We start from the raw sequence: 25,664 nt of genomic DNA, 5'->3' as shown, positions 1-25,664 counted from the left end.
CGTCTTTGCCCCCCATTCCCCCAACAAGCATGTATGAGTGTGCACGTGTGAACAGACATTAAGGCCAGTCTAAGTGGAGATTTGATGTTATAGTTTTAATGTTTCTATATTTTAGAAACAATGTAAAAAGGTTTTATTTCTATAAAATTTTCTTTACTTTTATGAAACTTTTATTATCTCTCTTTATTAGTATGGTGTTATATTAGTATAATTAAGATCTATAAGAACAAAGATGACTCTACAGCCTATATGTAGCCTGGCTCTAGAGCCTATATGCAGCTAGAGCACGTGTGCATGTGAACCACTCGTCGTCGGGAACAATCACGCTATAAACCGTTTTTTTTATTCGCGAAACAACGAGCCCGCGACCAAACTTTGTACTCTCTCGTTCCATAATAAATAACGTATTCTTTTTATTTCTATAATTTATGTTTGACCGCTCGTCTCATTCAAAAAAAATTAGTAAATATTATTTATTTTTTTTAACTCATTTTATTGTTAGATATATATTTGTAATAATTAATTTATTTTATTATTTGTATAAAAAATTTAAATAAAACGAATAGTTAAACATAAATTGTACTAGTCAAAAATATATATTTATTTGTGGGATGAACTCGTTTATGACTCGTCAGTCAACCATGACTGCACACTTGCCTTGCCCCTGACCCCTGACCCTGAGTAATGCCAATGGAGTGGAGACTTCCAACTGCGGCCAGGAGGAAGCCAAGCCAGTGCCCACTACGCCGTGGGTCCGTGGCGATGTGTAAACAAGGCGCTCCTCCTCTGCCGCTGCCGATGCTCGCCGGCCGCTATACCATCATCATCCTTGTCTTCGCTTTCCTGCTGCCGGCGCCCCTGGCCGTGGAGATCCCGCCTTCTGATTGCGACGGCAACAAGTACGCGGCCAACAGCACGTTCCAGGCGAACCTGAACCTTCTCGCGGCAGCGCTCCCCGTCAACGCCTCCGTCTCGCCGGCGGGCTTCGCAACCCTTGGCTTTGGCACGGCGCCCGCCCAGGCCAACGGTCTGGCGCTTTGCCGCGGCGACACCAACGCGTCCACCTGCGCCGCCTGTGTCGCGGCGGCGTTCCAGGACGCGCAGCAGCTCTGCCCGCTGTACATGGGCGCCACCGTGTACCGTGGCGCCTGCGTCCTCCGCTTCGCCAACTGGCAGTTCCTCGATTTCCTCAAAGAGGGCCAGTGGCTTGTGTCGGAATTCTTGTATGATCTATTCACCTCAAATTTTCAATTTTTTCCCCACACATCAATTGCTTCTAGTTTGGTTTGGGATAAACGGCTTACGAATTTTGCGACTTGTGACAAGTCCTTCGATTGGTACGTCCTTGGAGAGCGTCAACGCCTCGGATGCCTGGTTCAGCGCCGCCGTCACGGGGATCTTCAGGGCTCTAGTCGACCGCGCGGTGGCGACGAGCAACGCGACGAGGAAGTACTTCGCCACGGGCGAGATGGACTTCGACCCCAAGCTCTACGGACTTGCGCAGTGCGTGCCGGATCTCACGCTGGCGCAGTGCCGGGAGTGCCTCCAGGACCTCGTGACGATAGTGACGACGCAGTATTTGAGCGGGCGGCCGCCCTCGATTAACGCTTTCGTGGTGTGGTGCTCCCTGATATACAGCGTGTCGCCGGTCTACGACGGCCGGGCGATGTTGCAGCTTGCCGCGCCGCCGGTACCACCACCGTCGGCCACCTTCACGTCCCCCTCTTCAGGTCCGGAGCAAATAGGATCCTCAATTCTTGTTATCCTGAACATTTCTTTGAGTCATCACGTTAATTCTCACGTACGCGAATTCATCAAATCATGGCTCCTGACTTCGTCATAAATGTTGTGAGTTCGAAGTTATATACTACTTAAACTTATGTTTGGCAGTTGGCACATGCAGGGAAGAAAAGAAGTGCAGCTGGAATCTCTGCAGGCGTAGCCTGTTCCATTGCGTTCATGTTGATTATTTCAGTTATTTGTTTCCTTCGATTCCAGAGGAGAATTAACTCGACAGAGAACGATCACCGTGAGTAACAATGTGGTATTTTAATTCACTGTTTACAGTGTTTCCATGAGCTTGAATGTACTATTTCCTTAATAAATTCTTGTCATATGACGCCCTAACAGCACTGAAGAAGATAGGGAGAGCACAATGCACGATCTTTGATTTGCCAACATTGCTAGAGGCCACTGAACACTTCTCAGAGAATAATAAGCTAGGAGAAGGTGGTTTTGGTACAGTATACAAGGTAAGTAAACGAGCGAGGACACATGAGGGAAAGAGAATGTAATAATATCACACTTCTCTGAAAGATAATTTATTTGTTTCAGGGGATCCTCTCTGATGGGCAGGAGATAGCAGTCAAGACGCTCTTAGGAAGAACCAGGGAAGGGTTGCAACAACTACACAATGAAGTGCTGGTACTGGCAGAGCTTCAGCACAAGAACCTTGTTAGGTTACATGGGTTTTGCTTGCATCAGAGTGACACACTGCTGGTTTATGAATACATCAAGAATGGGAGCCTCGACAACTTTCTATTTGGTATTTTCTTCTTCATTCACCTCTTTAGTCGCATAACCAGAATTCTCTGGTTTAGAAAATGTAAACTGCACTGTTGCTTTTCATGAATCCTAGGAAATTTTTGTGTTCTATGCATGAATCTTATTGAGAAACTAGTAATAGATGAATATGATGAGAATAATTTGCATATTGATATAAAGTATATATCAAAAAATAAAATTCAAATCTAAGTATATACTGCAATATCATACTACTGCGAAGTGCGAATCGATATCTGATTTCCCCCAAATTAAGTTACAGAGTATTACTGTAGTAACGGTTTATACTTTTCTTTTTCTGAACCTTTTCTGATAAGTGAGTGGTCATTGTAATAGTAACAGTAGGATATTAGTTTATATCGATTTATAGATATTCTATCAGTAATGTGGTCACAACAGATGATAGCAACGGAAATGCACTTAATTGGGAACAACAGTACAACATCATCATTGGAATTGCCAAGGGGATATTGTACCTCCATGAGGACTCGAGCATGAGGATCATCCACCGGGACCTGAAGGCAAATAACATTCTTCTGGATGACAACATGGAGCCCAAAATTGCAGATTTTGGGTTGGCAAGGCTTATTGGAGAAGGCCACACTCACACTCAGACAGCCAGAGTTGTCGGAACATTGTAAGCTAAGCTCATGGACTTGATACAGCCTCAGGCATCACGCTTGAATCCATGTGAGTGTCCAGTCCATGCTAACTGAATTACTTCCCATCCTCTGCAGCGGCTATATGGCGCCAGAGTATGCAATGCAAGGTAGTGTGTCACCCAAGATTGATGTCTTCAGCTTCGGTGTGTTGGTCCTTGAAATTGTGACCAGGAGAAGCAACTGCAGTTCTGATGACCACAGCACTGTCAATCTCCTTAGTGATGTAAGTGAAGTGCCGAGTTTGCTTAACTTTTTTTTTGGCTGAATATATACTAAAACATTCATATCATCGTGTCTGAATGTGGAAAGCACTCCTAATTAGTATTGGCAAACTATAAAAATGGCACTCCCGTCATCTAACAGGTCTGGGATCACTGGTCCAAAGGGACGATGTTGCAAATGCTTCACCCATCGCTGGATGAGGTTGCTCAAAGCCAGGCGCTACGATGCATCCACATCGGTCTGCTGTGCGTCCAGTCGAAACCTGAGGACAGGCCTGACATATCAGTCGTGGTATTCATGTTAACCAGGGATAGTATGGGGCTCCAGCTGCCGTCGCAGCCTGCATTCTTCTTTGGTAGAGAATCACCTTTAGCTTTAGGGTCAGATGCTCGAAGCAGCTATACATACGACCGGTCTGGTTTCATATTGGAACAGGGTTTATCTGTGAATGAGGTTACACTCAGGCCTTGTTTAGTTCACTCTGAAAACCAAAAAGTTTTCAAGATTCCCCGTCACATCGAATCTTGTGGCACATGCATGAAACATTAAATATAGACGAAAACAAAAACTAATTACACAGTTTAGCTGGAAATCACGAGACGAATCTTTTGATCCTAGTTAGTCTATGATTGGATAATATTTGTCACAAACAAACGAAAGTGCTACAGTTCCGAAAAGTTTTCACTTTTCGGAACTAAACAAGGCCTCAGTGAACTGTATCCTAGATAGAATCTACATTTTAAAATGTATGGCTGGCCCGTCCGACCGAAAAATTAGATCTAACTTGTCCAGCAAAATAGTCATGGACGGGACTTTTTTGACCGAAATAAATGTGCTTTTTTCAGCTCAGTCTGAATTCGATCCGACCCACAAAATGCTCAGGTCTATGCCTTGCCCCCTGCTTAGCGGTGCGTAGCACAAACACGTGAGCCAGGCACGTGGCGCGCCAGGCCACGGAGGCGGCGCCCACCACCGCTCATGCGTCAGTGGCCAGCGTTGGGCTCTAACAAGCCCCCCCCCCCCACCCCCACCGTGCGCCTACCATTATCATTTTCAAGAAAGGTGTCTAGCTTCCAATGCCGAAACGGGCAAAAGAAAGAGCGCTCCCCACGCCACCACCGGGCCACGCCCTTGCCGGAGCCCCCGGCCACCTCGGCACACCGACGAAGGGAAGGTGTTAGCAGCACACTCGATTAGTCCACAAAACAACAAGATTCAAATACAAATTAAAGTACTACCAAATGTGACACCATGGTTGAATCCAAATAACAGGGACTTAAACTTCATGGTCCTCGAAAACAACATGGTAGTCCAAACAGCACAACACCAATAGGCGCACCCTCAAATGAACAACTCTTGTAGATTTCTGGCGGAAAGTAGAAATCCCGATGAACAAAGTGGCAAAATGGTCAGAGTAGTTAAAAAGTTGAGGTGAAAAAGATTAAAAACCAGATTAAATCTCAAAATTCAAATTTAACATAAAAGTAAGCAATAAATTTTAGCACTAGTGTACTTACAATTGATGAACTATAATGTACAAATATAGTACCACTAATATAGTATTCTTATCTAAGGCGGGTGTTTTGGATTTTCGGAGGCGAGCAAAACGTCTACCTCCGTCAAAAGGTTTTAGTTAGTGCAGACTAACACAGGTGGCCAAATGTCTGCCTGCAAAAAATAGAACTAAAAAAATAATAATAAAAGAAAAGCTTGTCGACCGAGCCTAGTTTGGATCTAGGCCTATTAGGCCTAGACGCGCCGCCGCCGCCGCCGTTCCTGCCTGGGCCCACCACAGGATATGGTGGTGGAGGTCGCTGCCGAGGAAGGAGGCTCCATTGGCATCCCTAGTTGGGAAGAATGGAAAGCTTGATAAATTCGCAATGCAAGGTGTTGTATGGTGCCTAAAGGAATTGTTACCGCTTTTAGACCTCCTCAAAACATTGATGGGATTAACAGGGTGTCTTGTTGCAAAGATCTCTTTACATCTTCATGATGGGCCACATAGGTTTGGCGTTGATGTGGTTGTCTATGTTGTTATTTGATGTTGTTGTTGATTGTGTTGTCTTAGTCATAGCATTTGATATCGTGACGGGTTTGGTTTGAATGGAGTACCCGGAAAGACCTTCCACTGCAAAAGAGGGGTCAGGCAGGGTGACCCCCTCTCCCCTTTACTATTTGTCCTAGCGGCTGATCTCCTCCAGTCTATTATCAACAGGGCTAAAGATCTTGGTCTCATCCAGCTGCCAATTCCTTTACTAAGTACTAGTGACTTCCCCATCCTTCAATATGCAGATGATACTCTCATAATTATGCAAGGTTGTGCTAGGCAGCTCTTCTGTCTCAAAGCTTTGCTTGGCTCCTTCTCTGAGTCCACAGGTCCGAGAATTAACTTCAAAAAATCAATGATGATCCCAATTAACATCTCTCAGGACAGATTAAATCATCTGGCAAGAACCTTTGGCTGCTCAATCGGCTCCTTGCCCTTCACTTATCTTGGATTACCCCTCGGTCTAACTAAGCCAAGGGTGGAGGATTTCTTGCCAATTGTCAGCAGATGTGAGAAATGATTGGTGAGTGCATCTATCTTCTTGTCTCAAGCAGGGCGGTTACAACTCACTAATTCTGTCCTTTCGGCTCTCCCAACCTTCTCAATGAGCACCTTCTCCCTGCATGTCACTGTCAGAGAACAGATTGATAGATATAGAAAAAGTTGTTTATGGAGAGGCTCTGATGAGAATAACAGGGTAAATGCAAAAGCTGCTTGGACACTTGTCTCTAGGCCAAAATCCGAGGGGGGGGGGGTTAGGTGTTCTTGACCTGCAAACTCAGAACGAGGCTCTGCTCATTAAGAACCTGCATAAGTTCTTCAATAAGCTTGACATTCCATGGGGTCATCTAGTATGGGAAAAGTATTACAGCAATGGCAAGCTACCTAATCACATAAAGAAGGGCTCTTTTTGGTGGAGGGACATTCTCAAGCTCTTGGATAAGTTCAAAGGCATGGCCACGATCTCCATTCAATCTGGTGAAACATGTCTCTTCTGGGATGATCTGTGGATGGGTCAAGTCCCAAAGATTGCATACCCTGAATTATATTCTTTCACTAAGAAGCCAAATTGGACTGTTGCTTCAGCCAAGCTTAGTGAATCTTTAATTGAGAGCTTCCATCTGCCTCTGTCAATTGAAGCCTATCAGCAACTCTTCCAATTAGAAGACACTCTGAACAGCTTCAACCCGACTACAAGCAATGACTCCTGGTCTTACATTTGGGGCAGCCGAACCTTTTCTTGTGCAAAAGCCTACCGGCAGCTCTCTGGTTCGTCACCAGTGCACCCTGTGTTCTCTTGGATCTGGAAATCAGCGTGTCAACACAAGCACAAAGTTTTCTTTTGGTTCTTAGTGCAAGATAGACTTAGCACCAGAAACATCCTCAGAAGAAGAAATATGTTTCTTTAGTCTTACAACTGTGTTTTATGCGAGAACTCGGTGGAAGAAACAGTTGATCATCTCTTCTAACACTGTGACATGGCAAAAGACTGTTGGAATTGGATTGGTCTAGTAGTCCCGCAGTCTCAGGGGCCGTTTCAAATCCTGGTGGAGTTCAGAAGGCAGCTCAACATCCCCTTCTTTATGGAAATCATTGTTCTTATGTGCTGGAGCATTTGGTCAGTCAGGAACAACTTGATCTTCAGAAATCAAGAGGCAAAACTGCAGCACTGCAAGCATATCTTCAGATATGTCTTTGGCCTAGTTGTTCACCGCGCAAAAAAGAGATATCTGCCCCAAATTAGTTTATGGCTACAACAGCTTGTATAATCTTGGGTTTAGCTAGAGCAGCCTGTGTAATTTTATTCATTTTCTTTCTTTCGTTTTTTGTTTCGTAGAAACCTCCTCTCTCCTCTTTCCCCTCTTTTTTCTTTCCTTCTTTGTTATCCTCTGTTTGGATTCGTTTCCTTTTAATAAATTCCAGTAGGGGTGCAAGCCCCTCTTGTTCGTTCAAAAAAAAAATTGCATGGATATGACTCACCGACAAGATCCTGTGAAAGGCGTCATCTCCATTACTGCCTCAACCAACTATGGAGGCACAATCAAAGTTGCCGACCCATAGCAGGAGGATCGCTGCTCAGGCACTCTCACACATCCCAGCTTCTAAGCGGGGAGAGGTGTTGATGATGAAGTAGATGAGATTTCTCGATGGTCGAACGAGGTCTTTCACGGCAGCCAACAAATGCCTACGGCAACAACTTCGTCGACCAAGTCAATCCCTCGCATGCTGAGGTAATGCAACAGCTCTTTCCGAACCCACAAGGAGAGTGGTTGAGGCGCCGCGCGCAAGGCAGCACGTTTGATGCCGGTGATGGCTAGGTAGCATGGTTAGCGAGTAATAACCCATGATCACCTTTTGCTAGGGAGGTCAGAGTCAATTGTATAATTTTTTCTCTTAGTATGTCATGTTCATGCGCGTGTCCTTATGACATTAACTATTTCTCAATTTTAATATAAATATACTTAAACTTTTCGTGTATTTGAGGAAAAAAAATGGAGGATAGCGAGGAACAGATGAAGTATATATATAGACTACGCTGGGGTGTTGATAGAACGTGTATATGTGTTGTACGTGCTCCTGTTGTAATTGTTAACAGAACGTGTATATGTGCAGTACCTGTACGTGCTCTTGTTGTACTCGGAGCATAGTTCAAGATCGTAATTAAGAGCAACTTGCGTGTTGTAATTGTATAAAAAAAGAGCTCATGATTGGATCATCTCATTCTCATTTGTTCTATCTATATATAATTTGGACTCCGTGGGTACGGCGTCATCACTCGTCAACGTTGTCATAGACCGATAGACGAAGTACAATCCACAGGAAAATAATAAGAAAGCAACTGATGATTGAACGGTTGTACAGCATTATTATTAGCAGTGACGTTCAACGTTGACATGATGTCTTACACTGCTCTTTCAGAGGGTTTTAAGAGTAAGGAGGACCCGCGCTCGGTCGATTTGCCGGTTTCCGGGCTTTATTATCTATACTTCTTCGTCTTAATACAGAATAAAATTATCCTCATATCCCTGTATACCTATTAGGTATAGTAGCATATCGATCATCGTCTTCAGGACCTCGCTTTTTGTATCGTTGCTGCTTCTTCCGTTGATCATCAACCACTCGATGGGAGCACACAGTTTCCGACTTCTGCAGCAATGAATGGAAACAAAAACGGATTATAGGCTCAGACAAAAGTTTGGGGGCAGGGCGACAAAAAATGACGACGAGTAAGAAAGCCAGTTGACTCACTGGGTTGCTGGTATACAACGGAGGCGGCACCAGAGAAGTCGCAAGTTCCGCTAGCCCGTCCCTTGTGCTGGTAGTAGCTGTTGAACGCGTACGAGGCGTGCGAGGGCTTGGTGTCGGGTTGGAAGCACTGCCCGCCGGGCTGGATGGCGCTGCAGTCCGCGCCGTTGCCGCATGCGTAGTCCAGGGCATTCTGAAGCCGCGCGTCCCCGACCTCCGCGTTCGCCACGCACCAGCTCGCGTTCGGGTCGCAGGTGCCTTCAGTTTCACACCACCAGGTTGATCAGCATTATTGTTTGCACGTTTGCAGTTTGCATGATCGGCAAACAAGACCTCTGAAAGCAGCAGCGAGCGAGGAAGCCGAGAACTCACCAGCTGGTTCTTGGTAGACGATGTAACCGGCGCCGTTGAAGTCGCACGTCCCGTTGCTCCGGCCGTTCCGCTGGTAGTAGCTGTTGAACGCGTACGAGGCGTGGGCGACCACGGTGTCCGGCTCGAAGCACGCCGCGCCGGGCTGGATGGCGCTGCAGTCGGCGCCGTGGCCGCACGCGTACTCGAGTGCCGCCTGCAGCCACGATTCCCCGACCGACGCGTTTGCCACGCACCAGCTCTCCGCCCCCGGCGCCGGCGGAACGCCGCCGCCGCGGAAGTCGAACTCGTACACCTTCTGCATGTTGGGGTAGAAGAGGCCGAAGTGCTGTTCGACGTCACCAGCGCCGGTGCCCTTCTGGTCCTCGTTGAACAGCGCGAAGATGTACACGTTCATGTCGGCGTTCGGGCGGTGCGGCGTGCCGGTGTTTCCGGACAGCACGCGGTTCATGAGGTTGTTGATGTAGGTCTGAGCGTTAGCTATGGTGGCCACTCCTCCGGCCTGTAAAAGCCTCCTGTGGCCGCCGCCGCCGCCTCTGAGGCTGCCCCCTGAAGGCGCGCCGTGCTCCGTGTGGTGCACGGCCATATTGGAGTACGATGCCCCCAGCTTGTCCATGGCGTAGTACGTGGCGTCGCGCTGGGCGTCCAGGAGGCTGTTGTACTTGAACTGGGTGTCGGGGTCTACCGCGCCGGGGTTGGGGTTGTTCCCCAGGACGTAGTCGAGGTTGAAAGTGTCTGGCTGGGCCATGTAAGTCAAGTAAGGGTAGTAATTGACGGAGAGGTAGGAGCCCGTCTGCTGCAGGAACTGGAGCATGGGCTTCATCACCAGCTGCGCGATGTCGTCGCCGAACGCGCCCGACGACGGCGGCCAGGACACGGCCACCGCGTTGAACGCGATGGGCGTGGTCACCTTTATGGCGTCGGCCAGGTTCAGCTGCGCCAGCGCCTTCTGGATGTTGGTCATGGCCGGGACGAGGTTCAAGTTCTGGTCGGGCTTGCTGTTGAACACCTCGTTGCCCACCGCCACGCCATGGATGTTGGTGGCCGGGTAGTATGCGGCCACGTTGTTCTGCACCCACTGGAGCGCTTTGTCTGAGCTGGAGGCGGCGTCCGCCAGGTTCTCGTTGGGCAGCATCACCATCACCTTGATGCCCGTGTTGGCCAGCGAACTAAGCACGTTGGAGTTGGCGTCGTAGATCCTCACCATGGTGATGCCGTTGTCTCCGAGCAGCTTCACCACCGACGACGGGTCCGGCAGGTCGTTCGCCACCCTCCCGTAGCTCACGCCCAATTCACTCGCCACTGCAATCATATATTCATTCATTCATTCACAACATATAATATATCATCAATCAGTAACTAGCTAGATAGCGCTAGTGTTTAATTAATTTTGTGCGTGTGCATGATCGATCAATTGTTATTCACCTGCAGGGGAGAATAATAAGAGCAGCGGAAATGCAGCGCCGAGGAGGACAACGAGGAGGCGAGTGAACGCCATGATATGCTGCATGCAGCTGCCAAGGGTTGGGAGGTGGAAGACGATGGAGAAGTGTGCGAGAAATGCGAAAGGGTGCGTGTAAATTTATAGCCGCGCTGCACTGGCAAGTGGCAACGAACGGAGTATCGAGTATCGACGTGCGGCGCTGCCGCTGCGTTTGGGGTCGTCGTCCCGTCTGCCGTGCCGTGCCGAGGGTGCCCGTGTAGCCCGTTGGCGCAGTATACGCCCTCGTCATCTTCTGACGTGTTATTCACGAATCACGAAATATTCAAAAAAAAAATTAATCATGATCATGAACTGTATCGTGAAGCATCAGGGCTGCTGCGCGCGCATGGAGCCACTCGTCCGTGATGTCTGACTCTGACAGGGACAGGTCAGGTCAACTGTGACAATGGTCATCGTTCTGTACCACTCGAAATGCATGCTTCGCCTCAAATTGGAACTGGACTTCACTGCGTGGCCCGTTGTTGAAACACCCCGACTCCACTATCAGCCGGATACCAGTTCACTATTGTAATAATAGCTTCATCAACGTTGAGCTAAAACTCGATCGTCACTGACTTTGCTCAATTTAAGTTTGTTCACTTGTCTGAAAAGTCATAGCTAAAAGTATTGTACGTTGATTAGTTGTGAGAGAAAACAATGCTGAATGGCTGACAAATTTGGCAGATAAGCTCAAGCAAACATGCTACGATAAAAGTGGACAATGATTAGGATTTTCTTCATCACTGGATTAATCGTGCCTGTCGCCGTTAGCACTGTCCGATCGTCGTGGTGTTTGGGCTGCCGCTTCTGAGCTCGTTCCGGTGCAGATCCGCCCCTGGTGAGCTTGCCCTCAAGTAGATCTGCCACCAGCCCACCACCGCACTCTCCCATTGAGCTCGCCCTTTAGATGCACTAGCATCGCGCCATCACACGTTGCCGTTGCACCATCCTCCCTAGGCCACGCCCAAGGTAGGAGAGTAGGAGGCCGGGGCGCACACTAGTACAGCCGGCCACTATAGTGGCGGTTCCAGAGGGGTTTCCACTGGCGGCATCCAATACCGCCAGTGCCATTCGACAGTAGAAATCAGCAAATGTACAATCAGCTTCTTACCAACCGATTGTAGTAACATTTTACAGAGTCGGTTCAGTATACGAGCTGTCTGTAGAAAGACGTTTACATATGCGCCTCATGTAGAACACCGCCAGAAAAAATACGTTTACATAGGCGGATTTTTATAAGAACCGATTGAATAAAAACGTTTACACTAGCGTTTCTTTACACAAACTGTCTCTGGCGTTTCTTTACACAAACACCACACATATCACTACACAGTTACAGTGTCCAATATAAGACAATTATAATCATAAATATAACACAGGCAATGTAAGGAAGGAGAGAGATGCACTAAAGGAGTGCCAGGGGAGGGTTAGGGATTGGCTTGACCAGATTAAGTCATCACAAACCAGTGGAAAAAATTATCGTTGATTTCATTATGGATTGACAGTGGTAACCTCGTCTGTCCCTAACTCCCTATAGGCTGGCTGTGGAGGAAGGTTGGCCTGGTGGCGGAAATTGGTGATGGATGATGTGTTGCCGCAGTCGCTAAACCAAACATTGATTTTCGATAATGGAAAAATTCGGCTTCATTTTTTTAAAAAATAGTACCGGCCTATACTTATTACAAGCACGTGCACATGCACAAAGAAATAAATTTAGTTCGAAACTAAAATCTAGGATGTCAACTATACCTAAGCAAAATGCATAGCCTTGTCCGAGTCCGATGGGTTTTAGCTTGCCCACGCCTGGTCAGAGATCCTGCTGCCTAGAAAAAAGATTCTTGAATCAAACGCAACCTAAAATACTGTTTTTTTTGGGTATTTTGCACAATAAATTGCATGAATAGCCCGCCCAGGTCCAGGTCTATCCTAAAAAATTAGGTCTAACCTATCCAGTGGGACAATCATGTATGTTTGCTGGTCTGAAAAGTCATGACTCAAAATATTGTTCGCTAATTTATTGTGAGAGAAAAATACTGTTGTCTGACAGAAAAATACGACTTATAAGACAAGCAAACATGCTCGCGCAAAATGCTTAGGTCTAGGCCTTGTTTAGTTCCCAAAAAATTTTACAAAAATGTTCAAATTCCATGTCATATCGAATCTTTAGACGCATGCATAGAGTATTAAATATAGACAAAAATAAAAACTAATTGCACAATTTGGTCGTAATTGACGAGACAAAACTTTTAAGCCTAGTTAGTCTATGATTGGACAATATTTGTCAAATACAAACGAAAGTGCTACAGTGTCGATTTTCCAAAAAATTTTGGAACTAAACAAGGCCTAAAGATAATAGAAAGACCTTGGACACTAAGAATTGCATGGCTCTTGATTCTAGTAGAATATACTCTCTCCGTCCCATTAAAAGTATCATTTTTGACTTTCAGATTTCTTGTTTGATTGTTTGTCTTATTTATTTTTTATGAAAATAGTAAAATAAATAAATCATTTTTAAAGTATTTTTATTGACAAAACAAGTCATAACAAAATGAATAATATTTATATAAAAATTTTGAATAAGATGAACGGTCAAATAAGAAGTTTGAAAGTCAAAAACAACACTTTCAATGAGATGGAGAGAGTATGTCTTGTGAACACGTTGTTGCCCTGTTCGCTTGGCCAAAAAGTCATGGCTGAAAGTATGATTCACTGATTTGTTACGAGAGAAAAACATTGTTGAATGATGACAGATTCGGTAAGTAGAAAAGATGATATGACACTGTAGTTGAAGTGCAATTAAAGAAGAGAGAGAGAGAGAGAGTAGAGGAAATGATTTCTTAATAAGAAACCATGTCTATACGATAAAAGGATGTGTCAGGTCAATGAGTGAGAGAAAAGGCATGTAATTGGACAAAAGATTATTAGAAACTATCTATTAAAAACATAGTTTCTATGTATATTATCTACACAAATTTAATAGACATAGAAACTAAACATGGTTTCTGCCCTTATGGATAATATTATTTGCATTCAGACGCTGAACTTCATTAATTATCTATCATTGAACATTTTCCTCAAAAAAATCTATCATTGAACATGGCTATTTATTGGTCAAAAAATATATTTATTTATTTATGAATATATGTATTTTTGGTGTGTCGACTAAATTATTTATAACTATAATAATTTATATCATATTTCAACTGATTAGAGATGAAAATGAATAGATGTTCCCCTAAATTGGTATGTTCCGAAAGGGTTCAGATACTATAATAATTTATATAATATTTATACCTGGGCATGCAGCCCGAGCCCGTGAGCACGGCCCGAAGCCCGTCATTTTGGCCCGACCCTAGCCCGGCCCGGCCCGAAGGTCATTGGGCCCGGGCTGGCACGGCACGGGGCTGCAGGCCGTGCTTGGGCCGCACTTCAGGCCCGCGGGCCGGCACGGCCCGGCCCGTCAAATAACAACATTGTATAAAATAACTCATTTTGATATCTAAATCTATTCTCTACATCTGTCATATGTATTTGAATGTGTTCTTTATACTGATGGAGTGATGAATTGATGAATGTGTTTGAAATATGCTTTTAAATCTGTGTTTATTGATATGTTATTGTTCAACGGGCTATAGGCTGGCCCGGCCTGACGGGCCCGCCAGGTACGCAAAAAGGCCCACGGGCCCGTGCCTGGGCCGGAGGTCAGGCCCGCAGGCCGGTAAGGCACGGCCCGCAGGGCACGACGGGCCCCCTCGGCCCGTTAGGTAACGTGCCGGGCCGGGCCGTTGCCCAGGTATAATAATATTTGTTCTTTAACCACGTCTAAGTTAGGCCTTGTTTAGTTCACCCCAAAAACTAAAAATTTTCAAGATTTTCCGTCGCATCGAATTTTATAGTACATGCATGGAGCATTAAATATAGATGAAAATAAAAATTAATTTTACAGTTTGCCTGTAAATTACGAGACGAATTTTTAAGGCTAGTTATTTCATGATTGAACAATTTTTAACAAATACAAATAAAAATGCTACAGTATTAAAATCCAAAAACTTTTTGGATCGTCCTAGTGCCTTGAACGAGATGGGTTGCATGAGCATGACGGAGGCGTCATGTTGCCATCGTTCGCCAAACTTTATCCTTGTCTAAGATTTTTCTTCCACGGTTAACACGGGCCCGCGGCCCACAGGCCACCATGGGCTATGACCTATTCCTTGTCTTGTACGTACCCAATTGTCTTGCCTATGCCCACGGGCATATAAAGAAGTGTATACTTCTTGTCAAATAATCCTTCCCCAATTTCCACGCTCGAGCAACTTGTGAATTGTCCACCTTGCTTCTGCCCTCTTCATAAGAGAAAAGTTGAAATGCCAACGACTTGACTTGACTCTACAGCCTTACTATTCCAAATATATGGTACGGTTAGGCAAGAGTCTCCTTCAGATGCCTTCAAGGAACTCTCGTTCAGTCCACAGGAGCTGACCACAATTAAGGCCTTATTTGGAGTCGAGGGTTTCCAAAGGAAAAGTAAAGGGATAGATTTTCTGAACTTTCTGTTTGAAACAAAGGAAATCTTTATTTCATTCTGGAGAAAGGCTAACCTTGCTTCACAAAATACAAGGAAAAAAATACATCTAAGGAAACCCAAAGAAAAATTTTCTGCAATGTTTTCTTTTCAAGTTCTAAAGCCTGGAACTTTGCTTCTTGGTCACATGTTACATTGTTTTTCTGCAACTTAAACACCCTGAAGTTTTTGTTGTTGTGTTTTGAATTCCTGTAGTTTTTTCTTTTACCTTTTTCTCTATTCTATTCCTGTGTTTTTTTCTATTTCTTTATTTTGTATTCCTACATTCCAAACAGATACTAAATTTCTCAAATTGTAATGATCCACGAACAGAAACATATGGATGCCTTGTTTAGTTCCCAAAAAAATTTACAAAATTTTTCAGATTCCCCGTCACATCGAATTTTACGACGCATGTATGGAGCATTAAATATAGGTAAAAAAGATAATTAATCATACAGTTTGCATGTAATTTGCGAGACGAATCTTTTGAGTCTACTTAACCTATAATTGGACAATATTTGTCAAATACAAACGAAAATACAACTGTTCACATTTTGCAAAAAATTTTATAAGTAAACAAGGCCGAAAGAAAAAATGACAGACACATGTGTACTAGAAAGGAGCCACCACCACTATGACGCGAAAGACAACCGACACCAGCAGGGAAAGGAGCCCCGTGTACAAAGCAGGTTAGAACTCGTTTAGACCTATATGATACCCAAAGTTAAGTTTATGGATCTAGAAATAACATTTGAGAGTAGAGGGACCTATGTGACATCCCTTGCCAAGTTGAAGGGCCGACATTACATGTAGGAGCCACGTCAATTTATAATTAGCATGTCAGCTCAACGTATAGAGCGGGTTAGGATCCTTTTGGACCATAATGATACCCAAAGCCATAAGCCAAGTTTATAGACCAAGTAATAATATCTAGATGACACCCTTGCTAAGTCGAAAGACTGGCCATGAATTTTCCTCAAATAAAAAGTACCTGTTCGTGAAAATGCTTTTGTATTAGTAATTGGCACATTGATAGTATTTTTGCAAGGAATAAGGTGTTATCTCTCTATGGAAACATCATTTTTGTTTGGCAAACTTTTTTTGTTGAATGGTTTGGCTTATTATGGGACATTAATTCTTGTTCGCTTGGCTAAAATCCGTGACAGAAAGTACTATTTGCTGATTTGTTGTACGACAAAAACACGAATAGCTGACAAATTTGGCTCATAAACTCAACGCATGCACATATGGTTGGTGCATGGTGGGATGCGAACAAAATCACGTCACCAAGCCTCACTAATCCGTAGCGTTCTAATATTGTGCCCATAATCAGGCACGAAGCCAACGGTGGGGCTGGGGGCTCCAGCCTCTGCCGCTGCTAGACCAGTGGAGCTCCTAGTGCTCTCCTTCTAATTTTAGACACATATGTATAAGATAGGGTAGACTAATACTTTTAATTTTTTAGATGTATTTTATGAATTTCATGTTTTTAATATAAGACTACTTTAAACTATTATTTTTTTGATTGTGAAGAGTTATAATAGAGCTAAGTTGATGTAACACAAGAGTTTAGCCCTCTTTTTTTTTTTTGGCTTTGTCCCTGCCCGTAATCCCGTATGAATTTATACGTCCGATGCACGGCACCGTTCCCACTTGTGTATCGCTATTTTCATGCTGCGGTATCCATCCATTATTATCCAACCATCCTCTTCTGGAGCAGTCAACGACGATTTTTTTAGTTTTATGACGACATTGACTGAACAATTTTGTTTCTCGCTACTTCTTTCCACAACTTCTCAACTCTTGTGGAAAAGAGAACAAGTCCATTAATGACAATAGTTCCAAGCTACTGTAGTTAGGCACTAGTCTTGTTCAGTCCACTTAAGTTGGCTTCAGTGCATCTCAAGGACCACGGTTTTGATTTGTCCAAGTCCACGGAATCACAACTAGATTAGGACAGAGCAGTTTCACACCACTACCCACGTAAGTTATCATTGAGTTTGTTCGTTTGTTTTATAAGCCGTATTTTTTGATCAGTTAGTAGTATTTTTTCATAATAAATCAGCGAATAGTATTTTTAGCCGTGACTTTTCAGACTGACGAATATGCTCATCAAATTATCACTTTCAATTCATAGATTCAACCAATAGTTAGTGGCTGAGAGAGGGAGGGCTAAGGGGGTCCTGGCACCTGCAACAATCTGGTGCCCCCTATAGTAGCCCCTCCATTAGCTAGATAATCTCTAATAGTTTACTAGTTAACTATACTAATTTGTGTGTAAGATGTTTGTTCTTTTTCCATATTAATCTATAGTAGTATCTATATAATCTAGAATTGGTCTTTTTGTTATCTTATCCATCTCTTTTGTTCTTGTTGCGATTTTATTATCTACCAGTTTTTCCCTAAAGTACACCCACAATTAGCTAGTTAACAAATACAGTCAGTGTTTTGCTTGTTTATTCTCCCTCATTTATCTCAACGTGTCATCTATTTTATTTAGTATTATCATTTTATCTTCTCATCTCATCTCCTTTGTTTTTATTATTATTGTGATTCTTTTTTTAATGAAGAATTAGATTTGTTCCCATTTTCTTTGTAAAATTTAGTATTTTGTTTTTAGCCTTCTTTTGTATTATAAAATAAAATATTTATTTGGTTATTATCTATGCTCTCGTTGTATACATATTTCATCATGTATGATTATTGTTGACTTGAATAGCCCCCTTTGCTCAAATTTGGGCTCCTCCCTGTCGATAATAATATTACAACCAACAATGATAGGTGCACTATCACTTCCGATCTGTAGCTACAATCGATAGGATAGATTTTTAATTTGAAATGTTTTACAAGTTCAAATATTCAATATAAGTTCCCGGATCGGATTTAAGATGATTTACATGTCCAAATATTCAATATAAGTTTTTGGATTAGATTTGAGATGATTTACATGTTAAAATATTCAATATCAGTTTTGGATCAGATTTGAGATGGTTAATAATGTCGAAAGGAGACAAAGTCAACATCATAGTTTTAGTACTCGACGAGATCTACATCTTTGTAGTTAACAACTTTTTTCCTTTGAGATGGTTTAGTGTGAAATATACATACAATGTAAGATTCAAACAGAATGTGTTGTATAGTCCCATGTATCGTAAAACTTACCTACTATGGACACTCGAGAAAAAGTGAGTGTTGAGGTTATCAGTTTGAATCCTAAAATGCATATTAATTGTCAATTATCAGTACAATTGATGAGCAAATCTAGCCTAGTGCTGGCCCATAGTTGAATTCTTTATGTCAATGATTAAATCCTTGATGAACAAAAGATGTACACCAACATAAGGGGAAGGATGCGAGATTTTAGATATATTATTACCTCTCATGGGAGAGAGACCCTGCATGTAGTTTTTGTTGCTATGAGGAACATATCTACAAAATGACAAATAGATAAGCAACTTGGCAAGATAAACCTTTTTTGCTCCATGATTGCAACAGTGCTTCCTTTAGGCCTATTTAGATGTACTCGTGTCCACCTCAATATATGTGTGTTAAAATATAGGTTGTGTGGTACTGTAGAACTCGACTTGTTTGTTTGGGCTTCCTACTATCTTTTGAACCTTAGACAATGTTTGACAAGGTGCTATTATGCACTTGCCTGTGGGCGACAGGGTACCCTTTTCCCTAGGGTGTACGTAGGTACCTAGGTAGCTGCCCAGCTATTGCTAGCGAAAGGTGGCCAGATCCGCCAAGGCAGGGACGTGTAGGGTCGATGCGGAGGCGGTCGAGTGACAATTGGGGAGGAGTTAATGTGAGTTAGTGGTGGATGGTGGGGGAAGTGGCAGCATCAGGCAGAGGCAACGGGTAAATCCGCTAAGCCAGAGACACGTGTGGCGCGGATGCCAGGCAACGATGGGAAAGGAGGTAACGTCGGTAGGGGAGGCAACGAACTGTGGGGAAGGAGGCCACGTTGGACGATGGCGGTGGCGCGAGCAGAGTTCAGGTGGGACAGAGACGAGAACCGAGAGGCTGGGAGTGATGGGGAGGGGATAATATGTAGTGAGGGTTACGGTGGGGACTGTTGGGAGACTTGCGTCGTTAAATGGGCCTTCTCCTCTTTCTCCCCATTCTGTGACCATTGATCCTCTACTTTTTTCTTTTCTTAAGTATTTATGCATGTACTATCCACCATCTAGAAGAACGCCTAGGCTCGCCTAGTCTCTAGGCGGTAGGTCACCGCCTCGAGAGCCTAGCGCCTAATGTAACCTTGACCAAGCCCACCAAAGGCAACATTGCACAGGAAGGTCTAAATCTCATATTGAGCAGCTTCCCATAGCTTTTCTGTGAAAATGAACCACCTGTCACTGCCAAGTGATCGAATCATTATTTTCACCAATAGTTTCTTTTCGCTCAGCAAAGACACCACGAGCACGAGGCCTCAAGCGTCATTGCCAATCTACTCGAAGCGCTGCCACTGCCGCTTCCTAGCTACTTGGAGCACCATCGGTGCCCCTCTTGCTCATAGATCTAGCCACCTGCCACCCCCTGGTTGGCGATGAAGCTACTGCGGTATCAATACCCCAGGCCACCTTCTTGTCATGGCCCTAATCCACAAATGAGGTGAGCTCATAGGGCGCTTCGTGCTTCGAGCGGGACAAGGGAGTCGAGGAGCAGGGGTTAATGATGGTGAAGCGCTGTTACAACTGTCAGCATCCTAGGCTGGAGCTTGAACCCGCTGAAGAAGGCGACAAGGACGAGCCCGTTGTAGCTGTTGTAGTGCACTTCTATTGCCGAAGCGGAGGGACTAGGTTGCCAAACAATAGTAGCTTTTGCACAAGCCATCTTTCATAAAGCCAGCATTAGAAGCTGAAGCTCAAACAAAAAAAATCATCCCAATTCACCCCAACAAACATGAATTGAATATTGAAGTGGAAATAAGTGGACCCAAACAAGTGGTCAATTGTACTGCATGTCGTATTACTCGTTGTAAGGTTTCCTCTTGCAATAGTGTTCGGATCCTTTCCATAAAAAAATAGTGTTCGGATCCTGAAACTAGCTTGCCAAAGATTATTTTGTTATTTGGTTCAGCATTGGCTTGTTCTCTTTTCTTTTCAGCCGTATTTTTTCTATCAGCCAGCAGTGTTTTTCTCTCACAATAAATCAACCAATAATAATTGCAGCCTTAACTTTTTTGTGTATGTTCTTTTAGAGGGACATACTGGCTATAATGTTGGGTTCTATTGCAGCACTCAGATGAAAGCAAGAACCGAATTTTGGATGCTTGCAAACTACTAGAGTCAAGTTCAAAGATTCAACCCAAATTCAGCACTGATCGGCCCCGAGATGGTGCGGCGATGCCTCCCAAGCATTTTTCTAGTTGACTACTATGTACTCACTCCATTCTAAATTATAAGTCATTTTAAGAATCTTGAAGAGTTAAAACACTTTCAACTTTAACCAAAATTATAGGGAGAAATACTAAGATTTATTATAACATAAAGTGAGTACACTATAAAAATATAATTAAAGAAGAATCTAAAGACACTTAGTTGGTATCATAATTATTATTATTTTATCATATAAAATTGGTTAAACTTAAAATAGTTTGACTCTTTAAGATTTTTTAAATGATTTATAATTTAGGATGGAGGGAGTAACTGTTAAGTCAGCTAGCCTAGCCACGAGATATTGAATCTATTGCTCCGTTTGGTCAGTCGTACTTATGAAGCTAAAGACCATAATATAGAGTGCATGACTATCATATCATATAGTTCTATTTTCAATTCTATGAAATTCAAAATTTTGAAGTTATTTCAAAACATACAGACTATCAATTTAAGACTTCTTTCTCCATCTTCAGGGCTCATCTACATGCTTTGCCTATTTGTTTTCGTTGTCATATACTACCGATACTGTTACAAGATGGACATGTAGTGGATTTGTGATAGCATAGTTACTGATTATCTTGTGGTTGTAATATGCTGGTGTTGCCATTAAATAATATTTACACTATTTTTTATATCACAAGCAATATCTGTAGCTCCAGATATTAGTAGATTAATTGTTGCTCTATACCTCCCTATGGAAAACAGGTTATCAGATTAGTTAGTGTGTAACTTCTCTATTATTGCCAACGTTGGCTACTATTTCATAAGTATAAAATCATTTTTTATTGCCATCCTTTTGTAACATGGTCGGTGCTTAAACTTTTTGAATTCTTTGAATTTTTTTTTCTGTTTTTTTTTTCTAGGTTTTCTTTCGACCAGGATCTGTATCCTTATCTCTCCCAAATAACCGTCAGGGAAATTTGCCCTGACAGGGCTTTCTACATCCGAGGGGGAGGGGGTGTCACATACGCATGGAAGAAATCCCCCTTGGGGTTTAAACACACAGGTTTTTTTTTCTCCCATTCATCCAAAGGAGCCCTTATGCTTTGCACAACCCTTGAATCAGAAGGGAATCTGTGCCATAATGACACTGGCTGGGTTAGCTCCATACCTTTATGTTAGGAACAGTGACGAAAGCTATTAATACATAGCTTTTGCAAATTTCTTGTTAACCAAAGAGCAATAAGTGAAATCAGATTTTTAAAAACTAGGGGATCCAAACACCACACTAGTTTTTTACTTGAATCCAAATTTTACAAAATAAAAACATAAAGTGATTTTTAACATTCTAAAACTAATCCAAACAGACCTTAATCGATGAAGCCAAACTTAGGGGGTGTTTAGTTTAAAAACAATACAAAATGTCAACTATTTTAGAATGATGAGATGCAAAATGCCAAAATTTTCAGAATCATGTTTAGTTCCATTCAAAATATAGAATTTATTGCCCTCAATTAATGAGAGCCTCTTGAGACTATTTCTAGATTTTTTTGGTCTCTTAATGCCAAAATCCAAAATAAAGAATAACTATTTTTTATCAAAAATTTTACATTATATTTAATTTTATTATATAAAATGATGGATCAAACCTAAATTTTTTTTGAGAAAAAAAATAAACACTCAGTATTTTGCCGAGGAAGGATTTCATCCTCGGCTGACCGCTGACCGTTCTGATCGAATCAAAAAGCGCCCCCGCCCTCAAACTTTCACGAACGGCCGGCCCGGCAACCGATTAAACAAAACATTTTGCATTGCCATTTTCTGTGGTCAGTGGGTCGGCGTTTGCGTGTCGGACAGTGACTAATTTACCCTCGTCTACATATCTTCCCTCCTAACTTTGTCATCCTACCTTAGCAGGAGAATGGCTCACCACCTCCTGCCCTTGCTTGCCGTTCTCGCCGCCGCCGCCGCACTGCTCGTGGCGCCGCCCGTCGCAGCTTACCCGTGGCCAGTGTGCGGCCAGAGCAACTACTTCAAGCCTAACGGCACATACCAGGCTCATCTCGACTTCGTCGCGGCCACGCTGCCCAAGAACGCCTCCGCGTCCCGGTCCCTCTTCGCCACCACCGTCGTCGGCACCATCCCGGAGCAGCTCTGGGCCATGGCGCTCTGCCGCGGCGACGTCAACGCCACGGACTGCTTCACCTGCCTGACTCAAGCCTTCAGAGACCTTCCGAACGACTGCTCCTACGACATGGACGGCACCATCTACTACGACCAGTGCATCCTCCATTACTCCGACGTGCTCACCTTCCCCGGCGCCGGCACCGGCCCGACGACCGACACGTACGCCGTCAACTTCAACACAAATGTCACGTCGGACCCGGCCCAGTTCACGAGCCTCCTGGCCGCCCTCATCAACGCCACCGTCGCGTACGCCGCCGACAACTCCACGCGGCTGTTCGCGACAGGGGAGGCTGACTTCAACCAGGAGTTCCCCAAGGTGTACAGCCTGGCGCAGTGCACGCCGGATCAGACGCCGGCGCACTGTCGGAACTGCCTCGCCAAGGCCGTAGCGAAGTACCAGGGGTCGTTCTATGACTACATCGGAGGCAGGGTGCTTGGCATCAACTGCAGCTACCGGTACGAGATCGTGTCCTTCTTCAATGGACCGGCGATGGTTCGGCTGGCATCACCGAGCTCTGGAGCTCCGGCATCAGCACCGGCACCGGCACCAGCGCCGGCTTCAGCTCTGCAACCAACTGTTGGGACGCCGCCGGCAGCAGGGAAAGGTGAGTTCATTAAAGCGTTTCTTTGAACCAAAATGTCATGCACCCGCGTGGGAGATAAATGATGAATTTATAATGTTGACAAGTTGACATGGGTCGAAAATAGTATTGTGAGCTAAAAATTCCATGTCTCCTGTATTTTAGGTGCTTGTTTCTTTTATTGTTCATTGTTCAAATAACATGTAGTTTTATTATTGTTTGGCTCTAGAAAAAAAAATTATACTTACATGTGACCAATCTAAATTGTTGTGGTATATTCAATTCAACTCCTTGTTGACATATACTTGACGTGATGTTTTCTCACATAGGGGGCAAAGAGTACGGTATCCCGGTCGTGATCGTTGCAGTTCTACTACCAAGTATTGCAGCCTTGAACCTTGTTGCCTGGCTCTGTTACTGGAAGCGTCAGCGACCAATTGAACAGGCGAAACAGAAATGTATGCCATATGTAACAAATACTACCAGTCTACAGTTTTGACAACTTGAAACGCTTCGTGAAACCTGAACAATCCAATTCTCCCTGAATTGAACAGATCCCATGTATTCAGCTGGAGCTGAGGACACGGAGACGGTGGACTCAATGATGATGGACGTGTCCACCCTGCGGGCCGCGACAGGGGATTTCGACGAGACCAACAAGCTTGGCGAAGGTGGCTTCGGAGCGGTGTACAAGGTACTTGACCGGCCGAAATTTCCTAGTAGCTAGTACACACACAGCGATGGTGACGAGAATATAATCACAGCACAGCCCTTGTTGCTTTGGTTCATCCATTCCAGGGTGTTCTCCCCGATGGCGATGAGATAGCGGTGAAGCGATTGTCAAAGAGCTCGACGCAGGGAGTGGAGGAGCTGAAGAACGAGCTCGCGCTGGTGGCCAAGCTGAAGCACAAGAATCTCGTCAGGCTCATCGGCGTCTGCCTGGAGCAGCAGGAGCGGCTGCTGGTCTACGAGTTCGTCCCCAATCGAAGCCTGGACCTCATTCTCTTCGGTACTGATTGAACCGCGATCGCCGTAGTATAGTATGATGTTTCGTCCATTTTTCTCTGCAATACGGCTTCTGATCACTCCCTGTCCCTGCTTCCTTAATTACCATTGCAGACACTGAGAATCACAAACGTGAGCAGCTGGACTGGGGTCAGAGGTACACGATCATAAACGGCATCGCTCGAGGCCTGCAGTACCTGCATGAAGACTCTCAGCTCAAAGTAGTCCACCGTGATCTCAAGGCCAGCAACATCCTGCTCGACGCAAATATGAGCCCCAAAATCTCAGACTTTGGCCTCGCGAGGATCTTCAGCCGAGACCAGACACAGGCCGTCACCAACCGCGTTGTCGGAACCTAGTCAGTACTAGCTACAACTCAAGCTTGCTCAGCGTTCGGCTAGCTTATCGATCTCCAGCTAGCTTGGCAACTAAAACTCCGTCTCTCGTTTCAGTGGGTACATGGCACCAGAATACATGATGCGCGGGAACTACTCTGTCAAGTCTGATGCGTTCAGCTTCGGCGTCATGGTGCTGGAGATCGTCACGGGGAGGAAGAACAACAGTAACAACGACGGCACCCAGCAGTCTGGAGACCTTTTGACCACTGTAAGTACAGTATTTGCTACACACGAGAAGACGTTGCATTGCAGATTGCCAACTTGGAATGGCTCACGCTAGACAGTAGACACTAACACTACATACCTCTCCTTGCAGGTATGGGAGCACTGGGAGACCGGGACGGTGGTGGAGTTGGTAGACCCGAACATGGGCGGCGGCAGCATCCCGGAGGACGATGTGCTGAGGTGCATCCACATAGGGCTGCTGTGCGTCCAGGGAGACCCCGCGGCTCGGCCGGTGATGTCGTCCGTCGTGGTGATGCTTGGCAGCAATACGGTCACCCTCCAAGCGCCGTCCAAGCCGGCATTCTGCGCCAGGAACAACTCTAACACGGCCGTGTCGTCGACGGCACCGCTGCAGGGCTAGCCGTGTGGCCCGAAGCGCCCACCACTGTATCCGTCTAGCTGCAACTTGTTTTTTTCAGATGAAAAAGAATTATATTAACTTATAGCTGAATACATTATGATATTACAAGTACTCTGCAATTGGCCTCAGTTTCATTAGTGGCCGCTGGCTCGACCAGACTCAACAAGTACATTTGGCTGTATCCGACAGAGTTCGTCCTATTTTTTTCGCCTTTTTGTACCCTTTTATTTTTTTCCATTCCTTTTTTATTTTTTATTAATCTACATATTTTTCTTCTATATACTTGGTTTCTTCAGCCTCCTAGTTTATTTTGTGTGGAGAAAAAAAAACTCATGTGAATACTATTACTATAGCAAACAAGCTGTCCATAGCCTTTAAAAAATGGCTCTTTGCAAAGAGCCTGGAGAATCCAAACCAATTTTGTACCG

The 25,664-nt window shown here is 44.4% G+C and overlaps 3 protein-coding genes across 3 annotated transcripts; 2 read left to right on the top strand and 1 right to left on the bottom strand.

Moving 5' to 3' along the window:
* Positions 676–4,295, top strand: LOC8084080 (cysteine-rich receptor-like protein kinase 10). The gene is made up of 9 exons (XM_021452109.1): positions 676–1,223; positions 1,327–1,730; positions 1,904–2,029; positions 2,131–2,252; positions 2,335–2,545; positions 2,962–3,199; positions 3,300–3,447; positions 3,588–3,910; positions 4,157–4,295. Exons 1-9 carry the CDS (start codon positions 685–687, stop codon positions 4,173–4,175), a joined length of 2,130 nt encoding a protein of 709 aa, XP_021307784.1. The 5' UTR covers positions 676–684; the 3' UTR covers positions 4,176–4,295.
* LOC110432221 (glucan endo-1,3-beta-glucosidase 3-like) lies at positions 8,317–10,687 on the bottom strand. The gene is made up of 4 exons (XM_021452208.1): positions 10,534–10,687; positions 9,112–10,410; positions 8,743–8,997; positions 8,317–8,640 (listed from the first exon to the last, which is right to left on the bottom strand). The coding sequence occupies exons 1-4, from the start codon at positions 10,616–10,618 to the stop codon at positions 8,606–8,608; spliced, it is 1,674 nt and encodes a 557-aa protein (XP_021307883.1). The 5' UTR covers positions 10,619–10,687; the 3' UTR covers positions 8,317–8,605.
* Positions 22,275–25,514, top strand: LOC8084079 (cysteine-rich receptor-like protein kinase 6). The gene is made up of 7 exons (XM_002462920.2): positions 22,275–23,271; positions 23,577–23,705; positions 23,802–23,941; positions 24,046–24,256; positions 24,367–24,610; positions 24,705–24,858; positions 24,967–25,514. The coding sequence occupies exons 1-7, from the start codon at positions 22,401–22,403 to the stop codon at positions 25,234–25,236; spliced, it is 2,019 nt and encodes a 672-aa protein (XP_002462965.1). The 5' UTR covers positions 22,275–22,400; the 3' UTR covers positions 25,237–25,514.

Source organism: Sorghum bicolor, chromosome 2 (assembly GCF_000003195.3).
Source record: "Sorghum bicolor cultivar BTx623 chromosome 2, Sorghum_bicolor_NCBIv3, whole genome shotgun sequence".
In the NCBI taxonomy this organism is placed as follows: domain Eukaryota; kingdom Viridiplantae; phylum Streptophyta; class Magnoliopsida; order Poales; family Poaceae; genus Sorghum; species Sorghum bicolor.
The sequence above is the reverse complement of the archived record's forward strand: the minus strand, read 5'-3'. Positions and strand labels throughout refer to the sequence as shown.